Raw genomic sequence first — 20,240 nt, 5'->3', positions numbered from 1 at the left:
GCAAGCAGGGAAGTTGGGACATTGTCACCTTGGAGTCAGAGTCACCGAGCGGGATAAGGAAACCTATGGCATGGAATGACAGCAAATGGACTTTGTAATTAGAGAGAAAGGATACACAGCAGATCTACACAGAGAACCATTTTGGGAAGCAGAAACAGAAGGAATTCCTGTACCAACAAGCAAGGTTACAACCCTGCGGCTGGCTGGCTGGGGCATCCTCACGCCAGCGCACGTGGGCTCACTTGGCAGCAGTCCCTTTTCCTTGGCATCCCATGGCTCACTCCCCACCAGCGCAGAACTTTGAGAGGTATTTTTACCTGGATCATGCACAGGTAATCAGACAGGGATAGGCTCTGGTTCCGGTACCAACAAACATGGGTGATTGTGTTGGGCCGTTGGGCCTGGCCCAGCAAATAGCGAGGAGGAAGCTCTGGAGAAACAGCAAGAGAGCAGAGAACTGAGCAGAGAAAAGGGGGAGAGAAAGAGAAAAACAGAACGTTAGCATAAGAGGAGTGATGCAAGAAAGGCGTCTGTTAAAGGAAAATGGATTGTGAAAAAAAATGATGGTATTAGAACATGGAACAGATCAAAGCGAGAGGGAGCTGCAAGAACTCACACGTTTAATCCCAGAGCCTGTAGCAGGGCAGTCTCGTTATCCGGGTACAGAGCAGACGGTGCCTTTCACAAGGGATCAGCAGGGAAAGGCAGGCTTGTCCCCTCCGACAGAAACCACTTTCTTTGCCAGCTAAAGTGCCCAACCACTGGACCCTAAGCCAAGGTAACATGGATAGGGCTTCCTGTACGGAGCCGGTTGATACGCTCTCTACATCACAAAAACCCAGGAGCTTCAGTGCCCAACTTGCAACTCCTTCCATTAAACAAAAAGTGCCTTAAGAGCAGGGCAGGGCAGGTAGGAAGGTACAAATACAGGGATGCAGCACCCTGCCCCATTGCTCTTTGGCTAGTTAGTGACCTCCTTCTTCTCTTCATGGTATTTAAGGTCCTTCCCATTTCTGGAAGTCTTCACACCAGCCTCCCAGAGGTTGTCCTACCAAACTGACCTTGCCAAACTGCTGCCTCAAGTGAACCCGTAGTGCCAGTGCAAGGAACACTCTAGGTAAGGAGTGCTGAACAGATCCCTGTCTCCAAATCCGCAGGATTCAGTACCGAAACGTGCCAACAGCGCTGCACCAAGCCATGCCGAGCGGTAAGACCCAAAGTAACAGCAGCTCAGCAGGCACATAAGTCATCTCTGTCCAGCACAACACGACACTGCTGTAAAATGGCACTTTCTAATTCCTGCTGCTCACCCCTGCCAGCGAGGGAAGGGCAGAGAAGTCGTATTCCCACCGAACTTAAAGCACTCTTCTTAACTCTAGGTGCAGTACAGCAGCTAACCAGACCTCGGCATGGCAGAGCCAACCGCTAAAGGAAAATGTCATGGAGAGGTAACTTATCCTCCAGCAAGGCTGAGGAAACCCAAAGGAACAAGTCAGTTCTGGGATATCCTGGGTTTCCTTTCAAATTTCCCTCCTTCAGTGCCTTTTGCCCTGCTGCAAGGAGAGCGGAGCGTGTGTACGCGGACACGTAGACATGCACAGAGAGGGGCAAGCATGCAGCGACCTTCTGAGGGCCCACGCTCCCCCGCGGCCGCGGAGACGCTGCCGAGGTGAAATGGGAGATGGAGCACAGGGCGAGCGAGCCGGGACGGACAGAGTGAGAGGTGAGAGCTGCGCCCGCGGGTACCTCGACAGCCACACTGTGGTCAGTCATGGAGACGCTCGTGTTGCGGTACCAGCACACGTGCATGGTTGTGTTGGCACGGTGGTGGCTCTGCCTGTCCAAGGAGCTACGAGAAGAGTGTATGTCATCTTCGGACTCCTGTTCTAGAGAGACCTCATCAGAGGATCCTGGGGGAGGAGAATTCGGCAGCGGTTTAAGAAAAGGGTGCAATACAAAGAGCAAGAGAAGCAGGGATTCCTGAGGAAAACTGATTTCTCTTGCGATGGTCCAGTTTTAAAATACGTCAACTTGAATTTGTTACACAGCTCCTAAAGGCCACTCCGAGCAGATCATTTTGGCTTTCATTACTCAGCTCTGCTTGGGGCAGCTGACTCAATACTGCGTAAAACAAACAAACAAAAATCCCCACACTTCATCTTCAGTCGATTCTTAATGAGGAAGGGGAAGAAGTGCTCCAAGGAGGGATAACACGTTTCAGCACATCCATAACACCACCAGAAACAGGCGCAAGAACGCTGGGCTATAAAAGAGATTGCTGATCTCCAAAGACACCAAATTTCTGGCCAAGAAAATACACTACATGGTTAAATTGAGAAAAATCTATGTAAGAGATGAATGAGGACCATATAAAATTAACCATTCTGCAACTGGAGCATCTCTGCTGCATTTAAAGCTACCAGGAACATCAGTCTAGGAAGACACGCATATTTCTTTTGATTGAAACAAAACAAAAGCACAATAAGTCTCCGTTACCATATGAATTATAAAGATAGTCCATTTCTGTCATCAAATTCACCACAGGAGAAATGGAAAGGCCGTGACAGCTGATGCTTTTCAAGAAGGCAGGAACCACCACTTACTGTTGGAGCGATTGCATACAGAGTTTTCCAGAAGCATGTCAGATTTCTCAGTAGCTTTCTTGGCCATTTCAATTGCCATGTTTAGATCTTCCATCCACTTCCCCATCTCCAGGCGGGTACTGCAAGACAAACGGCGCGAATGGAGACCACCCCAGCCCGGAGCTGTGACAGCGCGAGCGTGCTGAAGGAAGGCACAAGTCACTGCCCGGTACAAGGAGCAGTCCCTTTCCATTAAATAAATAAAAAGAACATAAAAATTCCTCCAAAGCATGAGCTTTCCTAACAGGAATCTGACCTCCTACAGCCTTCACCTCAACTTTCAACCTCAACCAGCCTTCCAGTACCTGAAGGGCTACAGGAAAGCTGGAGAAGGACTTTTTACAAGGGCATGGAGTGACAGGACGAAGGGGAATGGTTTTAAACTGAAAGAGGGGAGATTGAGATGAGATCTGAGGAAGAAATTCTTTGCTGTGAGGGTGGTGAGACCCTGGCCCAGGTTGCCCAGAGAAGCTGTGGTTGCCCCCTCCCTGGCAGTGTTCAAGGCCAGGTTGGATGGGGCTTGGAGCAATCTGGTCTGGTGGAAGGTGTCCCTGCCCGTGGCAGGGGATTGGAGCTGGATGGGCTTTAAGGTCCCTTCCAACCCAAACCACTCTGTGATTCTATGATTCAAGCCTTGAAACAAGATTAAAACAACCATTAAAACCCGGGACTTCACAGCAAAGAGAATGAATAGACAGCCAGAGGGCCACATAATATCCCCCTCCAGAGGTATCGGACTCAGAAGAGGAATTATGTGATCTCTGAAATCATGTTTTCACTCCAAAAAGCATTTTAGAGAGGGGTGGGTATGACCATACTGGAAACGATGTTTCCAAAGGGTAAAAGGCAACGTCAAAGACAGCACATCTTTTAAAGGGGATATAGGATTTACCTTACATTTAAAGCAAACAAAACACAGCGTGCAGGAAGACGAGGAATTCCTTCACCCCACGTAGTTCCCGTTACAGGGTACACGGCTCACCCCATGATTACAGGGTAAGAGCTTTACAGCTTATATATATATCTATATCTATATCCAGCGGTGTGCAACAGCGTAAGGTTTTCCTTTAGACACGGCCCTGGCATTTCTTTTTTACCTCTGGCTACATTCCCTGTGTGCACAACTGTTGTTTGAAGTGCTATATACAGTTACACACTCTTGTGTTTGCTTGGGAGGGGCTGTGGGACTTTTTTTGGTAACCAGCTCTTTTTTTCTGAAAGTTTTTAATTTAGACCGAAAATTCCACTCATAGGCTAAGCCCAGCAGCAATTTTTTTTTTGATAGGCAGGGAGAGGTAATATGAGAAAACCAACAACCTTTGAGCTACTTCTAAGTTATCACAAGGCAAAAATTGTATTTATTTTTCCAAATTTAAGACCCTTTTAAGCACTTTTTGATTCGCAACTGCTGAGAAACGGTTGATCTTAAAAATAATTGACATTTTCAGGTGTTACACTGGAATGAAAAAAAAAGTTTTCCTCCCACACCATCCAGAAGGATCTTGACAGGCTTGAGAGCTGGGCCCGTGTGAACTGCATGAAGTTCAGAAAGGCCAAGTGCAAGGTCCTGCATGTGGGTCGGGGCAATCCCAAGCACAAATCCAGGCTGGGCAGAGAATGGATTGAGAGCAGCCCTGAGGAGAAGGACTTGGGGGTGATGGGTGATGAGAAGCTCACCATGAGCCGGCAACGTGCGCTGGCAGCCCAGAAAGCCACCCGTGTCCTGGGCTGCATCCCCAGCAGCGTGGCCAGCAGGGCGAGGGAGGGGATTCTGCCCCTCTGCTCCGCTCTCGGGAGACCCCCCCTGCAGTGCTGCGTCCAGCTCTGGGGCCCCCAACACAAGAAGGACACGGAGCTGTTGGAGCGAGTCCAGAGGAGGCCATGGAGATGCTCAGAGGGCTGGAGCACCTCTGCTCTGGAGACAGGCTGAGAGAGTTGGGGCTGTTCAGCCTGGAGAAGGGAAGGCTCCGGGGAGACCTTCTAGCACCTTCCAGTACCTGAAGGGGCTACAGGAACGCGGGAGAGGGGCTTTTTACAAGGGCATGGAGTGACAGGATGAGAGGGAACGGTTTTAAACTGAAAGAGGGGAGATTGAGATGAGATCTGAGGAAGAAATTCTTTGCTGTAAGGGTGGTGAGACCCTGGCCCAGGTTGGCCAGAGAAGCTGTGGCTGCCCCCTCCCTGGCAGTGTTCAAGGCCAGGTTGGATGGGGCTTGGAGCAACCTGGTCTGGTGGAAGGTGTCCCTGCCCGTGGCAGGGGGTTGGAACTGGATGGTCTTGAGGGTCCCTTCCAACCCAAACCAGTCTGTGATTCTATGATAATACGTCTGCATACTACAAGTATTGGCTCCTGTGCCACTACAGACCTGCTTTACAAGTGTTCAGTAACGGTTATTTTTCAAGAACAAGCTATCTAGCAGTAAAAAACCCTATAAATTTAAGGTTGAGACTTAGTGCTCCCATCCTGCATTCTTGGCATACCCAACCCCAGCTGTCTTTTCGGGGACCTGCAGAGGGACAAAACCTCCCAAAGCTGATCCTGAGAGAACAGGTGTAGCAGACATCCTAAGTGTATTTCAGATATAAAGCAAAAGAAAAAGACACCAAACTCTCTGCACAGGGACAAGTGACACTGAAAAGGGATCAGTTTTCTCTCCCAGCCAGCCTTGAATTTTTCCTCTCCCTTCCCAGCTTCCTCTATCAGATCCATGCAGGAACTCTCCCCTCCTTACATCCATTTGCATGGTCTGGATTTGAATTCTTTTTTCAGTCTCTAAAATAGTTGTATGTTTAGATGTCGTTTTGTCTCCTGCTTTATAGCAGTTGTTTAAAGGATGACACTGGCAACTCAGCTAACAACACAACTCAGAAAACAACACAAGGGCAATGTTGTTGCTGCTGCTGTGTGTTTAATAACCCACTGTTCCATGAGATTTAGATTGGAGATCAGGAAAAATTCCTTCCCTGAAAGGGTTGTCAAGCACTGGCACAGGCTGCCCAGGGCAGTGGTGGAGTCCCCATCCCTGGGGGGATTTAAAAGCCGTGTAGATGTGGTGCTGAGGGACATGGGTTAGTGGTGGCCTTGGCAGTGCTGGGTTAATGGTTGGACTTGATGATCTTAAAGGTCCTTCCCAACCAAAACAATTCTGTGATTCGATGAGATAAACTACTCCTTCTGAAATGCAGCACTGATAAAGGAGTTGTGAAATGTCCTGTGTTTGGTTTGATATCATACTTTCCAGAGGATGCGTGATACCCCGCCCTGGCTCTGCACTGCACAATCCAACAGTAACTCTTTGGAGAAGGGATCTATCAAGCCTTCAGGCAATTGAGGCAAACAAATGTTACCTTGCTGCCACCACTATGGTTTTTTGTGCTGAATAGATGGTGAAGCAGTGTGGGACGGCCCATTCGTTCTCACTCTCCTCCACCTGCAGGAAAAGAAAAGGTTTTTCTCATCACTACTCAGTGACTGATAAACACTAAAACTGTCCTCTCCTTGGCCAGCTAGGAATTTGAGTCACAACAGGATTACAACCTGGTTGCAATAAGTGTGAAACAGCTATTCTTTTATGAATACCACCTACTTCAAGTCTAGTTTGGCTCTATACACTAATCTACATCGTGTGTTTCTACTGCCGCATCTCTAGCAGCACAGCACCACATCCAACAGGGCAAGAAAAGGAGGGTTCTGAGCAGGATTCAGCTTATTACTTACCGGTGGGTCGAGCACTATGAGCTGCAAATCAAACACAGAAAGAACAGTCCCATTAGAAGAGAGGGGTGGGGAGGCAGGAGGGCTGATTTGATGCCTAGGTGCGTGCAGAGGACAGGACAAATCCGTGTTTCCAGATCGGTGTGAAAATGAATGGTCAAGAGGGCGTGCTCCAGCTGTTCTGCTGAGGTGATGGAAGGAATAAGCTTATCGCCTGCAGACAAGTGTCTTTGACACACAGGCTGGGGCACGTGAAGGTCCAGTCCATGGCCAGCAGCACCTCAGGCTGCTGTCACTGGCCTGGGAGCAGCTTGCGGCTTTGGTCCTCATGCCCTGAGGGAATTGCCTCAACCTGCCTTAAGGCAAAGTCATTTCCTTAACACCGTGATGCAACTTGGACCCACTTACCAACATGCCATGCAGAGGGAGATGTCCGTGAATTTTGAACTGATTTGTCCCTGTAACCCCTTTGCTTGTGTACAGTAACATATCTGAGAACTGGAAAAGGCAGGAAGAAGACAATCAATATTTGAAGACAGCAGGTAGGGCCAAGTATTTTTTGACATTCTTTTAAAAATCTGTTATTTAAAGGCCGCTGTAGGTGCATGAAAAAATGCCATTTCTCAGTCAATTTTTGCCTCCTTAAAACCCCTCTTTCATTTCCTTACAAGAGAGACAATTAATTTTTAAAATTCTGTTAAAACTATGTGCCGTTAAGGAAAAGGCACATTTCCTGACACAAAAACCAAGCTGAACAGTGTTGTCACAGTCATGCTCTATCTAAAAACCCCTCAGAGTGAGCTTTCAGTTACGATTGCCGATTTGCATCACAAGCACGTGAAAACACACGTTCAGGACTACTCTATCCCGAAGACTTTGGGTTTATGAAAATCAGAAGCAACACCCACCAGAAAGAACATCCGCTGCTGTAAACCCTTCTTAGTGAGTTTGTACAGGCAACCTTCCCGGATAAACTCCTGCAGCGGAAAATAAAGAGTTAGACAAAGCTTGATCTTTCCCAAACACAGAGAATTTTAATGGTTCTTTTTTTTTTTTCCATCCTAGAGTACGCAGATGTTGATTGGTGCCCAGCAATGATCACTAACTGATTCGTTAAACGCCAGATGACACTATTACTTCTGGTTTGTACCATGAATCAGCTCCTTGCTACAGCCAGCGTTTAAATCAGTGAAGCAAGAGAAGGAAAAGGAGCAGAGTTCCTGGTAGACACCGGCAGTTCCCCTATCGCACTTACATCCCACCGCAGCGATTGCCATCGCAGCCCAAAAGCATGTGCGATGCTCCTGTGCTTATGCTCAGTATATCTATCAAAAACAAAGAAACAAAAAAACCAAGCAGGAACGAGACAAACTCCTAGGAAAACAGAGTCACCGATACCAGTTCCGCCCAGTGACGCGGCTCTCGCCACCGCCATGTCCTCCGTGCAGTCTCAGTCCACAGAGATCACATCAGCCAGCCACAAGCAGAGCTGGCAGCGGATTTCCTATCGAGTACACGACATACCGGTTCCCACTCAAGCACAGGGTACCCCAGCGTACCCAGTATCTGCTGTACTGGAAACACCAAACTGTAGCCAGAGTCTACGCAGAAGCATTTGTGATCTATTCCCTAGGACATCACCAAGACCTCCATGGGACCTACCATGAAGACAATTATACAAAGCCTTCACAGTCGTTCCATAAAACAGAGGCAGTGATGGCAAACGCATGGTTGAAAGGCCCTTCCTTGGCAATAAAACCAATAAAGGCTCTAAAAACCAAGCACAGGTACTCACCCTCCCGGGGGCCATGAGATTATCTATACCAATCAAGTCGTGCTGCAGCTCTGTCAGCTTCTGGAAGTTCTCCAGGCGGATGAGACTGTGCTGCAGCTGCGACGTCATCTCTGTGACCTCCTTCAGCGCGTCTGTAACGAAAAGGGCACCGAGGGGATCAGAACGGAGCAGGCAAACCCAGGCCACTGTTTTCATCCCTGGGAAATCGGATCTGAAATGTACAGCCAGATTTAGAACAGGACAGAACAGTTCAGTTGGAAGGGACCCACGATGATCATCTAGTCCAACTGTCAACTTGTTAAAGCAAACTGGTTTTTTTGTCACATTTTTACTTCTAAATGACAAAGAGTTCCTTGAAAACCTACTTTTTTCCCCGCTAAAAAAGGGGACAAGAAGAGGACTAATTTTCCAGCTTTGGTTGCAACATTAAGATCCATCAAGATTACCAGGAGAAAAACACCTTCTGGAATGCCAGAAGCAGCATTCACTCTATGCAAAGAGTCTACATCTAAGTTATCTTTCGCATTTATACAAGCTAGCAATTTTATTAATATACTGGCAGTTTTCCATCTATTGCAGAAAGCTTCGGAGCCTGCACCAGAGCATGGCAGGAGAGTAGTGAAACCTGGTACCGAAAACCTTAAGGAAAAATAAAGTTAATTTTAAAACATAAGCTAAACATTTTTTTTAACTAAGCTGCCTCCTGCCAGTTTTCTGCTGTTCTACCTGGTATAGTAAGTGTGGCCAAGTGCCGGGTCCTGCCCTTGGGGCACAACAACCCCCCGCACCGCTACAGGCTGGGGGAAGAGTGGCTGGAAAGTGCCTGGGGGAAAAGGACCTGGGGGTGTTGGTCGGTGGCAGCTGAACATGAGCCAGCAGTGTGCCCAGGTGGCCAAGAAGGCCACCAGCATCCTGGCTTGTATCGGCACTAGTGTGGCCAGCAGGACCAGGGCAGGGATCGTCCCCCTGTACTCGGCACTGGTGAGGCCGCACCTCGAATCCTGGGTGCAGTTTTGGGCCCCTCACTATGAGAAAGACCTTGAGGTGCTGGAGCGAGTCCAGAGAAGGGCAACGGAGCTGGTGAAGGGTCTGGAGCACAAGTGTGATGAGGAGCGGCTGAGGGACCTGGGGGTGTTTAGCCTGGAGAAAAGGAGGCTGAGGGGAGACCTTCTCACTCTCTACAACTGCCTGAAAGGAGGGTGTAGCGAGGTGGGGTCGGTCTCTTCTCTCAGGTAACAAGTGATAGGACGAGAGGAAACGGCCTCAAGTTGTGCCAGGGGAGGTTTAGACTGGAGATCAGGGACAATGTCTTCACCGAAAGGGTTGTCAAGCACTGGCACAGGCTGCCCAGGGCAGTGGTGGAGTCCCCATCCCTGGAGGGATTGAAAAGCCGTGTAGATGTGGTGCTGAGGGCCATGGGTTAGTGGTGGCCTTGGCAGGGCTGGGTTAACGGTTGGACTTGATGATCTTAAAGGTCCTTCCCAACCAAACAATTCTGTGATTGTATATTCTGTGTGTCCGTGTGTGTCCCCCCCCCATATTTAAATTACACTATTCACGAAGAAGCTGTGTTTTCAGCCATCTAAATCAAAGTTCCTGTGCATTTTGCAGAGCTGCATGTGAGACTCAGAGAGGTCCTGAATGGAGAAAAAGCGTTTACACTGAATTTGTAGATGGAACGCTTGTTTTCTCCCACAGGGTACAGGCAAAATGTCGTATGGACGTGGGAATGGGTTCCTGCCTCGCATGCAGACAGCTGCGCGCTCACTCACTCCGGCAATCCGCGAAGTCCCGGTGCTCTGCCGTGTAGTGTTTGCAAAGTCTCCCCAGGATCAGCTTGTAGTGCATCAGTCTCTGGATTGGTTTGAGCAGAAACGTGTTGAGGGGCAGGTAGCAAACCTTCTGCAGCTCAAACTCCTTATAAACCATTTCCAGCTTCTTTAGGCGTTTAGTTGCTTTCTCCAGTTCCGTCAGGACCTCATCATGCTTCTGCAGGTAACTGGTAAACTCCTGTTGAATCGCACAAAAAATGACTTGGATCAAAGGAAAACTGTCTTTAATAGATTTCAGAATGAATAAGAAAAAAACATCTACTTCCTGCTGCACTTTGGTCTCTGACCATGACTATGTAAGCCCAGACTGCGTATGTTGTCATAAATATTGACAAAAATAACATTAACAACATTATATGTTTCAACAGCTTCATTAAAAAAAAAATATGTGTAAAAAAACGAGTGTAACCGTCCCATGAAAGTACTCTACTCCAAAGAAAGGCAAGTTCCTTTCAGAAGAAACTACTGTGCAGTTAAAAAATCGAATATTTTGGAATTAAAGAACCTCCACAGAGGAGAGTTTGAGTTGTGCAAATATAGGAGAGATGGTGACACTAATTAAATAATTTTTCTCTGTCTTCTGCTGATAACCAATAAACAACCAACCTTTTCTCAAGGTAAATGTAGGTGGTTAAATAAGCAACAGTGGTACAAAGCCTTGTTGTAAATATCTTATTATGTTTTCTTTTTGATTTGTTTATCAGCAATAACTGTTTGCAAGTCACTTCAAGCTTTGTGGAAATACTGAACCTTGAACTCTCATCCTTGGCAAAAGGAAAAAATGAATCAACAACCCCGAGATTCCATTATTTGAATCCTTTACTTACCTTTAGAGTACGCATATTCCTGAGCATGACATCTCCAATGCGTTGATAATCTCCTTTCATGTGAGCATTGGTTCTTCCTTCCCTGAAACGCACACAAGGACATGAAATAAGAAGGTGCAGGACATGGGAGATGGAGAAATTCCAATTTCTGCCCTGTACTTCAAGAGCAAACCTTTATGAAACGCTGCCCGGGCAGCTGTATATTTTAAGGACTGTTTTAGTAAAATTAAGGGAAGCAGTGCTGGCATTAATCCCCCCTCTACCCATTTTTAGCTGCATGACATTCCCATTTCACTGTTCGGTTTGAAAACTTGGTACAGGAAATACAGAAGCCGAAAGGAATAGAAACGAATCTGTGTGAAAGACTATTTGGGAGTTCAACCTCTCAGAGTTCTGAATAAACATCATAACATGATCCCACCTGAATTTCTGAATTTCTTTGTGTTCGTACATCGTTTACATTGACCACCTCCTTTGCATGGTAATTACATCCTCAGATGTTACATCTCGGGTCAGGAGAAAGTAATGCAAAGGTTAAAAGACCAACGACACGCTCTTTGAGATAAGTTGTGCTGCAAGGACGGAGCTCCAACCTCAATTACCAAAAAGTGTTTCCTAGATTTTGACCTGGAGATTCACTAACTGGAAGGTGTTGAAAAAGACACACATTATCTTTTTGACCTTGTGTTCCTTCTCTTTTCTAAGGCCATAGAGACAACACCAGGTTATATTAACAGTTGGACTCGATGATCTTAAAGGTCTTTTCCAGCCTAAATGATTCTGTGATTACAAAAACCTTGGCCTGGTGTACAACTCATACGACTACAGGATATTACAGAATCACAGAATCAACCAGGTTGGAAGAGCCCTCTGGGATCGTCGACTCCAACCATTGCCCTGACACCACCATGGCAACTAGACCAGGGCACTAAGTGCCATGTCCAGTCTTTTCTTAAACACATCCAGAGATGGTGACTCCACCACCTCCGTGGGCAGCCCCTTCCAATGGCTAATGACCCTTGCTGAGAAGAAATGCTTCCTAATGTCCAACCTGAACCTCCCCTGGCGAAGCTTGAGGCTGTGTCCTCTTGACCTATCGCTGGTTGCCTGGGAGAAGAGGCCAACTCCCACCCCACTACAACCTCCCTTCAGGTAGTTGTAGACTGCACTAAGGTCACCTCTGAGCCTCCTCTTCTCCAGGCTAAACACCCCCAGCTCCCTCAGCCATTCCTCATAGGTCAGACCCTCCAGACCCTTCACCAGCTTGGTCACCCTCCTCTGGACTCGGTCCAACACCTCAACATCTTTCTATTTCTATTATGTACAAGGTAGTGCTTGAAAAATGGACTCTCAAAATGTCATTTTTTTTAGAACTGTAATTTATGAAAATACTTTTTCCTTAATTCTATTTAAGAAGAAATACCAGTTCATATATAGATTAAGTATGGTTTTGATAGGAGGATGTAGGAAAAGGTCCCCCCACTCGTTGCCCATGCACCTTTAACGCTTACCAGAGCACCAGCCTTTGCTCAATCTCTTTCAGAAAGCCTCGATGAAACTCATAAATTGGGTCTATGTTAGAGAAGAGTAGTGTCATCAGGCCCTCTGGCATAGCGTTCTCCTTGATGACTGCACTGCGGAACCACTGCCGGAAAAATCACAAATGATGAGAAAATTTTTCTATTTAAGAAATTAATCGTTAGCATAAAAATTTCTGCTCCTGTAGCAATGTGGGGGGAGAAAGTGTGTGCACAGGGAAAGAGCAGGAAGGAAGGAGAAATATTTAGGGAAGACGTAATCTGGGAAAGATGAAGAGATGTCATTCCTTTCCTTGCCAGACATTACAAACACGAGGCTTATTATTGGTACTGGGCACAAGCGTGTTCCTTAACGCAGTGATGAGATGGTTGGTAACGGCTCTAAATTACAGTCAGTTACCGAGGGGCTGCCGCAGCTGATGTTACACCACTGCTCTCACTTCAACGCAGATACAACTGCTCTTCCCTAGAACCTGGAGCCCTGTGCAAGTTATCCAGTAGCTGGAGACATCTTGTTGCATGTCATGTACTGCACTTTTTATCACTTTCAGTTCCCCACTTTCTGGCAGGGATGTGAATATTACAATATTTCTGAGGTGCCAGATGTTCCATGGGCTGGATGGTCGCACTCCAAGAGTTACGGTCAACTGCTTGATGTCCCAGTGGAGACCAGTGACCAGTGGCGTTCCTCAGGGGTCGGTATTGGGACCAGTCCTGTTTAACATCTGTGTTGGCGACATGGACAGGGGGACTGAGTGCATCCTCAGCAAGTTTGCCGATGACACCAAGGTGTGTGATGCAGTCAACACGCTGGAGAGAAGGGATGCCATCCAGAGGAACCTTGACAGGCTCAAGAGCTGGGCCTGCGCGAACTACATGAAGTTCAACAAGGCCAAGTGCAAGGTCCTGCACGTGGGTCGGAGCGATCCCAAGCACAAATCCAGGCTGGGTGGAGAATGGATTGAGAGCAGCCCTGAGGAGAAGGACTTCGGGGTGACGGTTGATGAGAAGCTCACCATGAGCTGGCAACGTGCGCTGGCAGCCCAGAAAGCCAACCGTGTCCTGGGCTGCATCCCCAGCAGCGTGGCCAGCAGGGCGAGGGAGGGGATTCTGCCCCTCTGCTCCGCTCTCGGGAGACCCCCCCTGCAGTGCTGCGTCCAGCTCTGGGGCCCCCAACACAAGAAGGACACGGAGCTGTTGGAGCGAGTCCAGAGGAGGCCACGGAGATGCTCAGAGGGCTGGAGCCCCTCTGCTCTGGAGACAGGCTGAGAGAGCTGGGGCTGTTCAGCCTGGAGAAGAGAAGGCTCCGGGGAGACCTTCTAGCACCTTCCAGTGCCTGAAGGGGCTACAGGAAAGCAAGAGGGGGGCTTTTTACAAGGGCATGGAGTGACAGGACGAGAGGGAACGGTTTTAAACTGAAAGAGGGGAGATTTAGATGAGATATGAGGAAGAAATTCTTTGCTGTGAGGGTGGTGAGACCCTGGCCCAGGCTGCCCAGAGAAGCTGTGGCTGCCCCCTCCCTGGCAGTGTTCAAGGCCAGGTTGGATGGGGCTTGGAGCAACCTGGTCTAGTGGAAGGTGTCCCTGCCTGTGGCAGGAGGGTTGGAACTAGATGGTCTTTAAGGTCCCTTCCAACCCAAACCATTCTATGACTCTATGTTCCCCCATCTTTTAGAAGTGCTGGGAAGCCTATAGGAGGAATTTGAGTGAGATGGTGCTCACTGAGCTTGCAGAGAACACCTCAACTGAAAACATTAAGGGACTCAAACATCTCTTTGATGAAATTAAAACGATAGCTTGTAGAAATGCAACAGTCACAGTGGTCAAACCTGGAGTAGATGAACAAAAAGCTCTTAAAGAAAAAGACTTGGAAACTCAAGCTGTCCTCCCAACAAGGACTCACTTGTCTATTCTGGGTGAAAGGAGGAGAAAAGGAGCGTAAAGAAAAAGCAGCAATGAAAAAAGACAGAACTCCTCAAACCCCTATGGATCCTTTGCAATTTTCACCTGCTCTCATGATCTGAAGGTACAGAGAGAAAAGCTTCCCAAGGAATACTGCAGAGATGATGGCTAGATTGGAAGCAGAGCTGACAGCAATGACTACCATTGAAGCTTAATGCAAAACATTTTAGGCTGTCCCTGTTCACAATTTTCAGAGCGAAAGTTTGCCCAAGACACCAAAGTGACATGTGATGTAGCTATTGGAGCTAACGACAGAAGTCCAGAGAAGATATCTGCTCTCCCACATGAGGACCTACAGAATAAGGAGGGTAACAGCTACATGGCTCATGGATTGTGCCTTATCATAGGACTTCCTTCTTCTGTTACCTGGAAAAAATTCCCAGTTTTTCCAAATTCACAATGACAAATCTGTTGAGCAAAGGAAAAGCATTGAAGAAAGTTAAAAATCCTTACCACTGTAATAACTTCCAGGTCCTTTAAATACGTCCGTTCTGTAGCAAGAATCTCCTTCGCTATGAAGTATGCCTTGTCAGCTGGATAGCGCTGAAAGAACACACAGTAATCAACAGGTATGAAAATATAAATGCTCTATTTATCCCTAAGCACAAGCTCAAACCTTACACACATTTCCCCTTGCTGGGTGCAAATGGAGCAGCTGATTCCTAACCGGGCATCTCTGTCTCCAGTACCGTATCCTCGAATACTGACTTTCCTATGAAATGCTATTTATACTTCAAGATTATTAAAAATAATGTCAGTTATATGAACTTCCATTTCAAAATCAAGGGAGCACTTTACAAAAATATGGAAACAGTTATTCCAGATTTCCGAGGTTTTGAACACTTCTCTAATCAAACCGAGTACAGCAGATCCGCACCACAGTTCTCTTCCAAAACTATTCTATTTCCACTCACAGCTTTTACCCAAATCCTTTGAAGATCATAGTAATTCGTTAAGAAAACACAAAAATCAAATGACATCAGTCGTTGGTTGCATGGTTGCTCCAGGGCTGCTATTTAAAGAAAAGAGAAGACAGAATGGACATGGAAGCACAAAGGAATGAAATGGTGAAAACAGATGTTCTGCAGCTGCAACGAACCATGATCAGAGTTAGCCTGAGAGCACATGTTATTAAAAATCACTTAAGTAATATCAAGGAACTAATGGCATTTCAAGCCCAGATGCTGCTCGGTCTCCTTAGCTCACTCTGCTGTGCCGCAGTTTTGTGCCAAATCCTTGCCCGGTGAAAATAAGGCAACAGCAAACCTGTTTGAGTTAGGTAAAAATCTGGCCTTCTCCATCTCTGTCCCTCTTGAGGGTAACACAGCTTCGAAAATTATTTCTTCCTTTTCTTTGTACGTACCAAGGTCATAAAAAATTCTCACTTGAGAGATGCTTTGAGATGCCCTCCAGGCACCAGCACCACAGCTACTCAGTGCTTCTCAATCCTCCATCTCAATATTGCTCATGGAGGAGACATTGCCCTGGTTGCTCAGTAATGTCTCTCTTGAGCCCACCTTAGCCACGCAGAATCCCTGGAGGTGTGTGTCCCCAAATTATTAATTTTGAGAAACTGCCTAGCCTCTTTTCAGGCTATTCCATGCTAGTTACCGTAGTCCCGCACAGCAGCCTCCTCCCTAGGGGTGCCAGAGCACACACTTTGACATACTTCTCTTCACTCCATAGCCATCCTCCTAACTGACCTCATCTTGGCATCAGGTATTTCTTTTTCCTTGGGCTATTTACATGACTGTAGCCTCATAAGCCCTCAAAACGCTGTTGAACCTCAGTGGGCATCCTCCTCAGCCTCTTCCCAACGGATACAACATCATTTTTCTGACCTCCTTGGTGACCGAGGCGACGCAGCTCTTGTATCTCACCGGCTTCCTCCTGCAGCACTTAAACACCCTGTTTATAAACCAACGGAACAACACACGCTAGCTTGACTATAACCTCAGTAGTCTCTTATGTGACATGAGAATTACTGCTAACAGGTTACGTTTCTGTGTAACACAGCTTTGTCCATGCCTCCTCCTGGGCCCTGCACAGGATACTCCAGCGCACAACGCCCGTAAAGGATGAACTTCTATGGAAAAACTAGAGAGTTTCCCAAGGGAAAGCAAAGCTGGGTTATGGGATCAACCGCAGGCTGCGACGAGAGGAGGTCACAGGGAGCCTCATCTCCGTAGCCGTGCAGAGATGACCTGCTGTGAGCTCTGCACAGCATCACTGCACGCATGTGTATCCGTTCTCCTCAGCATCACCTCTCTGCTCTGGGGGCTCCCCGGCAGCCTCCCAGCTCGCCTGGACCTGCCACCATCTCATACCCATTTAAAACAGTTGCTTAAAGAGTTACCCTCAAGCGATGTGTATCATCTAGTGTATTCTTGAGAGCTCTGGAAAGGACCCTGCCTGTCCCCAGTTCACACCTTGTGCTTTGATCCTCGCTCGAGTGCCTTTTCCCCCACTCTCAAAAATATTTTTCTGGATTGCTGCTTCCTTAAAAACTTACAGAGCGCGAAGACGTGCGAAAACACACCGTGCCACAACCTCGCACTTTTCATAGCCTGCAGGGTTCCTTTTTTCATCCCCTTTGAGCACTTCTGCACGTTCCCACTTCGTTCTCCAGCTGACCGTGCTAGCTTGAGCTAGCTTTTCATTTCCCAAGCGTCTTCTCTTCCTTCACAGAATCACAGAATCAACCAGGCTGGAAGAGCCCTCTGGGATCATCGAGTCCAACCATTGCCCTGACACCACCATGGCAACTAGACCAGGGCACTAAGTGCCATGTCCAGGCTTTTCTTAAACCCCTCCAGAGATGGTGACTCCACCACCTCTCTGGGCAGCCCCTTCCAATGGCTAATGACCCTTGCTGAGAAGAAATTCTTCCTGATGTCCAACCTGACCCTCCCCTGGCGAAGCTTGAGGCTGTGTCCTCTTGTCCTATCGCTGGTTGCCCGGGAGAAGAGGCCGACTCCCACTCCACTACAACCTCCCTTCAGGTAGTTTTAGACTGCAATAAGGATCTGCAATCCCACCTGGAAACCTTCAAACACTCACTAGATGGAGTAACACCAGCTCATGTCGAGTGAAGAGCTCTACTCTGAACTTATGAAGGCCAAAGAGAAAGGACTATGAGACTAACAAAGACTTTCCTACCTGCCTTGCACCTAGATCACAATGTCACCAAACTATCAAGTCTGGCAATAAGAAGCCAAATACATAATAATTCCATGCACACTAAAATGCTTCACTTTTCACTTCAAAGACCAGGCTTCAGCAGTGGTAAAAACAACTCTGGGTGGGGGGAAGTCACCAAAAAACCCACACCAAAAAAGCCGAGCTTCTACGCACTTTTCCGCTGGGTTGCTACAACCAACCTCTATTAGGAAAGGAAACGGGGAGAAACCTGCCAGTAAGATGAAAGAAAACCACAGAGACTCAAAGAGTAACAAAAGCCCTTCAGCTTTCTCAAGGTTTCAGCACAGCAACAGGAGCATCACGGCAGCACGGAGCGGAAAGCACACGCTGCAAGAGCCGGAGTTTGCTGAAGAGTTTACACGTGCTCTGATTAACCAGGTGGAATTACAGAGGCATCAGTACCCTTAAACTCCGAGCTCTATTAGCAGAGAGATTTTCAGACAACATTTTTTCTTGTACAACAGATGTGAAGAGGTCCCTTCCAACCTCAACGATTCCATGGTTGCAGACCGTTGTTATTGCCAGCAACCGCTGTGAACGCCTGACAACACGGTGCAGGGGGGAGAAAAAAGAAAATCTGGGTCACACGCTGACATCTGGCCATGTCTGTCACTTTGACAGACCGTGAGGGCACACGAAGCCACTACTTTGATGTCAGTAGGAAGCAGGACATCAGCTTTGCCACACAGACCAGAGGAGCCTTGCTGCACGGAGTACGTAAGGCTCTGGAGAAGCTCCTGGGAGACCTTGGTCAGAATTTGTGGACTACAACCACTTACTTCACCTTTCAGAAAGGCTCCGCAGCGTTCCAGTGTGCAAGAGGATACAGACAGAGATGATGCTCTGGGGCAGAGAGGCTTTGTTCAGTGGTGCTGAAGCCCAGAGCGAGGAGCTGAAGCTCACGTCTCAAGGACTGAAGGTGAAGTGGCCTCCAGAACAAGAACAGTTTGTAATTAGGATTACCCTAGAAAGCCCGGGTGAATCCTGAGCTCTGCGTGGGGGTGAGGAAAGCCCCACATCATCAAACATGCACCTCCCTCGAGCTTGCAGCTTTCTGTGGTGATGCTGGGGGTTCACAGGTAAGGCAACCAGTGCTTGTTGGTGGAAAGAGAGGCGGGGAGGGAGGGAGGGAGGAAGGAAAGGCAAGGCAGGCAGCCTAGGCTAAGGATCAGTACCCAGACATAAGCACATCTTGTAGACCCAAAGTTGTTCCTGCTTTGAGACTTGTTGCACCCACAAAAGTCAGAGGTATTTCTGCCTCGCTCTTTTCAGAAAGCAAGCCTCAAGCTTCTGCAAGGCCAGAGCATTATCCACCTCTCACCAGACAGAAGGGTCATCCATGGAGAGGGCAGCTCCAGTGATACAGCCAGGGGTGTAAGAGGATGCCCAGTGATGCCTGCTGCTGAGAAAGCTGAAGGTGAGGTCAGGTCCTCTACAGCAAAGAGGAGACACCTCAGGACCACTCTAAAGGTCCTATCACGGTTAGAAAGAATGGCTTGGAGGACCAAGTATGGTGAGATGGACCAAGGAGACCCTGGTGAGACTGCGTGTGAAGTAAGGAACCTAAGAAGAACACACCTTATATATTAACAAAAGTGAGCTCTGTGCTACTCTCTACACAGGTAAATGACATTATTTTATAACACATTTTTATTAATGACACACGGGACTTTGCACAGACAGCACAGTCCAGTGAGCTGACACGGGTTAAACACAACACCATTCAGCAAAGACAAGGCCATGTTCAATGTCACCACGGGACACAATTTTTCGTTACTGAATGAGCCAAAGGTAACTGATTTCCAGAATCGACAGCCACCTCCCCCACAGCCTTTCAGGGTACCGCCCTGGCGAGAAGCACCTGGAACAATTCCCTGCTTTGGAGTGTCCTTTCAATAGTCTCAGCACAAAGACAAGGGGTTTTTTTACATTCTAATATAACAGGTACAGTCCAAAAGGTGCCAAGTGCACCGATACTGGTTTATATCAAACACGTATCACCTGTTTCCCCCAAACAGCTCATCTCAGGGAGCCATGTCCTTTAGAATATCTCAAGTTGGAAGGGCCCCATAAGGATCATCGAGTCCAATGCCCTGCTCCTCGCAGAACTACATAAAATTAACCACATGACTAAGAGCATCGTCCAGATGCTCCTTGAGCTCTGACAGGCTCGGTGCCGTGACCACTCCCCTGGGGAGCCGGTTCCAGGGACCGACCACCCCCTCAAGTGAAGAACCTTTTCCCAGTGCCCACTCTGAACTCTTGTTTCTATTCTGGGGTATAAAAGGCAGATTTCGAGCACCGCGCTGGGGCCCTCGGCAGCGGTTCCTGCTAAAACAGCGGGCTGTGGTCCCAGCACAGAATCACAGAATGGTTAAGGGTGGGAAGGGACCTCTGGAGATCACCTAGTCCAACCCCTGCCAAAGCAGGGTCACCCAGAGCACGTTGCACAGGGCCGTGTCCAGGTGGGTTTGAATATCTCCAGAGAAGGAGACTCCCCACCCTCCCTGGGCAGCCTGTGCCAGGGCTCTGGCACCCTCACAGTAAAGAAGTTCCTCCTCATATTCAGATGGAACTTCCCATGTTTCAGTTTGTGCCCGTTGCCCCTTGTCCTGTCACTGGGCATCACTGAGAAGAGTCTGGCCCCATCCCCTTGACACCCGCCCCTAAGGTATCTGTAAGCATTGATAAGATCCCCTCTCAGTCTTCTCTTCTCCAGCTGAACAGCC

General features: G+C 48.0%; 1 protein-coding gene across 4 annotated transcripts in view; it reads right to left on the bottom strand.

Annotated features, from left to right (window-relative positions):
- The window catches only part of FARP2 (FERM, ARH/RhoGEF and pleckstrin domain protein 2), an 80,542-nt gene that overhangs the window by 3,835 nt on the left and 56,467 nt on the right, over positions 1–20,240 (bottom strand). Inside the window, exons 14-24 of one of the 4 annotated variants that reach the window (XM_068421030.1) lie at positions 14,764–14,853; positions 12,323–12,456; positions 10,812–10,893; positions 9,925–10,162; positions 8,153–8,283; positions 7,266–7,334; positions 6,766–6,855; positions 5,991–6,073; positions 2,604–2,722; positions 1,747–1,910; positions 318–457 (exon numbers count right to left, since the gene is read on the bottom strand). In XM_068421030.1, coding sequence (XP_068277131.1) covers positions 323–457; positions 1,747–1,910; positions 2,604–2,722; positions 5,991–6,073; positions 6,766–6,855; positions 7,266–7,334; positions 8,153–8,283; positions 9,925–10,162; positions 10,812–10,893; positions 12,323–12,456; positions 14,764–14,853 — 1,335 coding nt within the window. In that variant the 3' untranslated portion in view covers positions 318–322. The remainder of the gene's footprint in view (positions 1–317; positions 458–1,746; positions 1,911–2,603; positions 2,723–5,990; positions 6,074–6,765; positions 6,856–7,265; positions 7,335–8,152; positions 8,284–9,924; positions 10,163–10,811; positions 10,894–12,322; positions 12,457–14,763; positions 14,854–20,240) is intronic. The other 3 variants (XM_068421031.1, XM_068421028.1, XM_068421029.1) reach the window with 3 other exon arrangements.

Source organism: Nyctibius grandis, chromosome 32 (assembly GCF_013368605.1).
Source record: "Nyctibius grandis isolate bNycGra1 chromosome 32, bNycGra1.pri, whole genome shotgun sequence".
In the NCBI taxonomy this organism is placed as follows: Eukaryota; Metazoa; Chordata; class Aves; order Nyctibiiformes; family Nyctibiidae; genus Nyctibius; species Nyctibius grandis.
The sequence above is the reverse complement of the archived record's forward strand: the minus strand, read 5'-3'. Positions and strand labels throughout refer to the sequence as shown.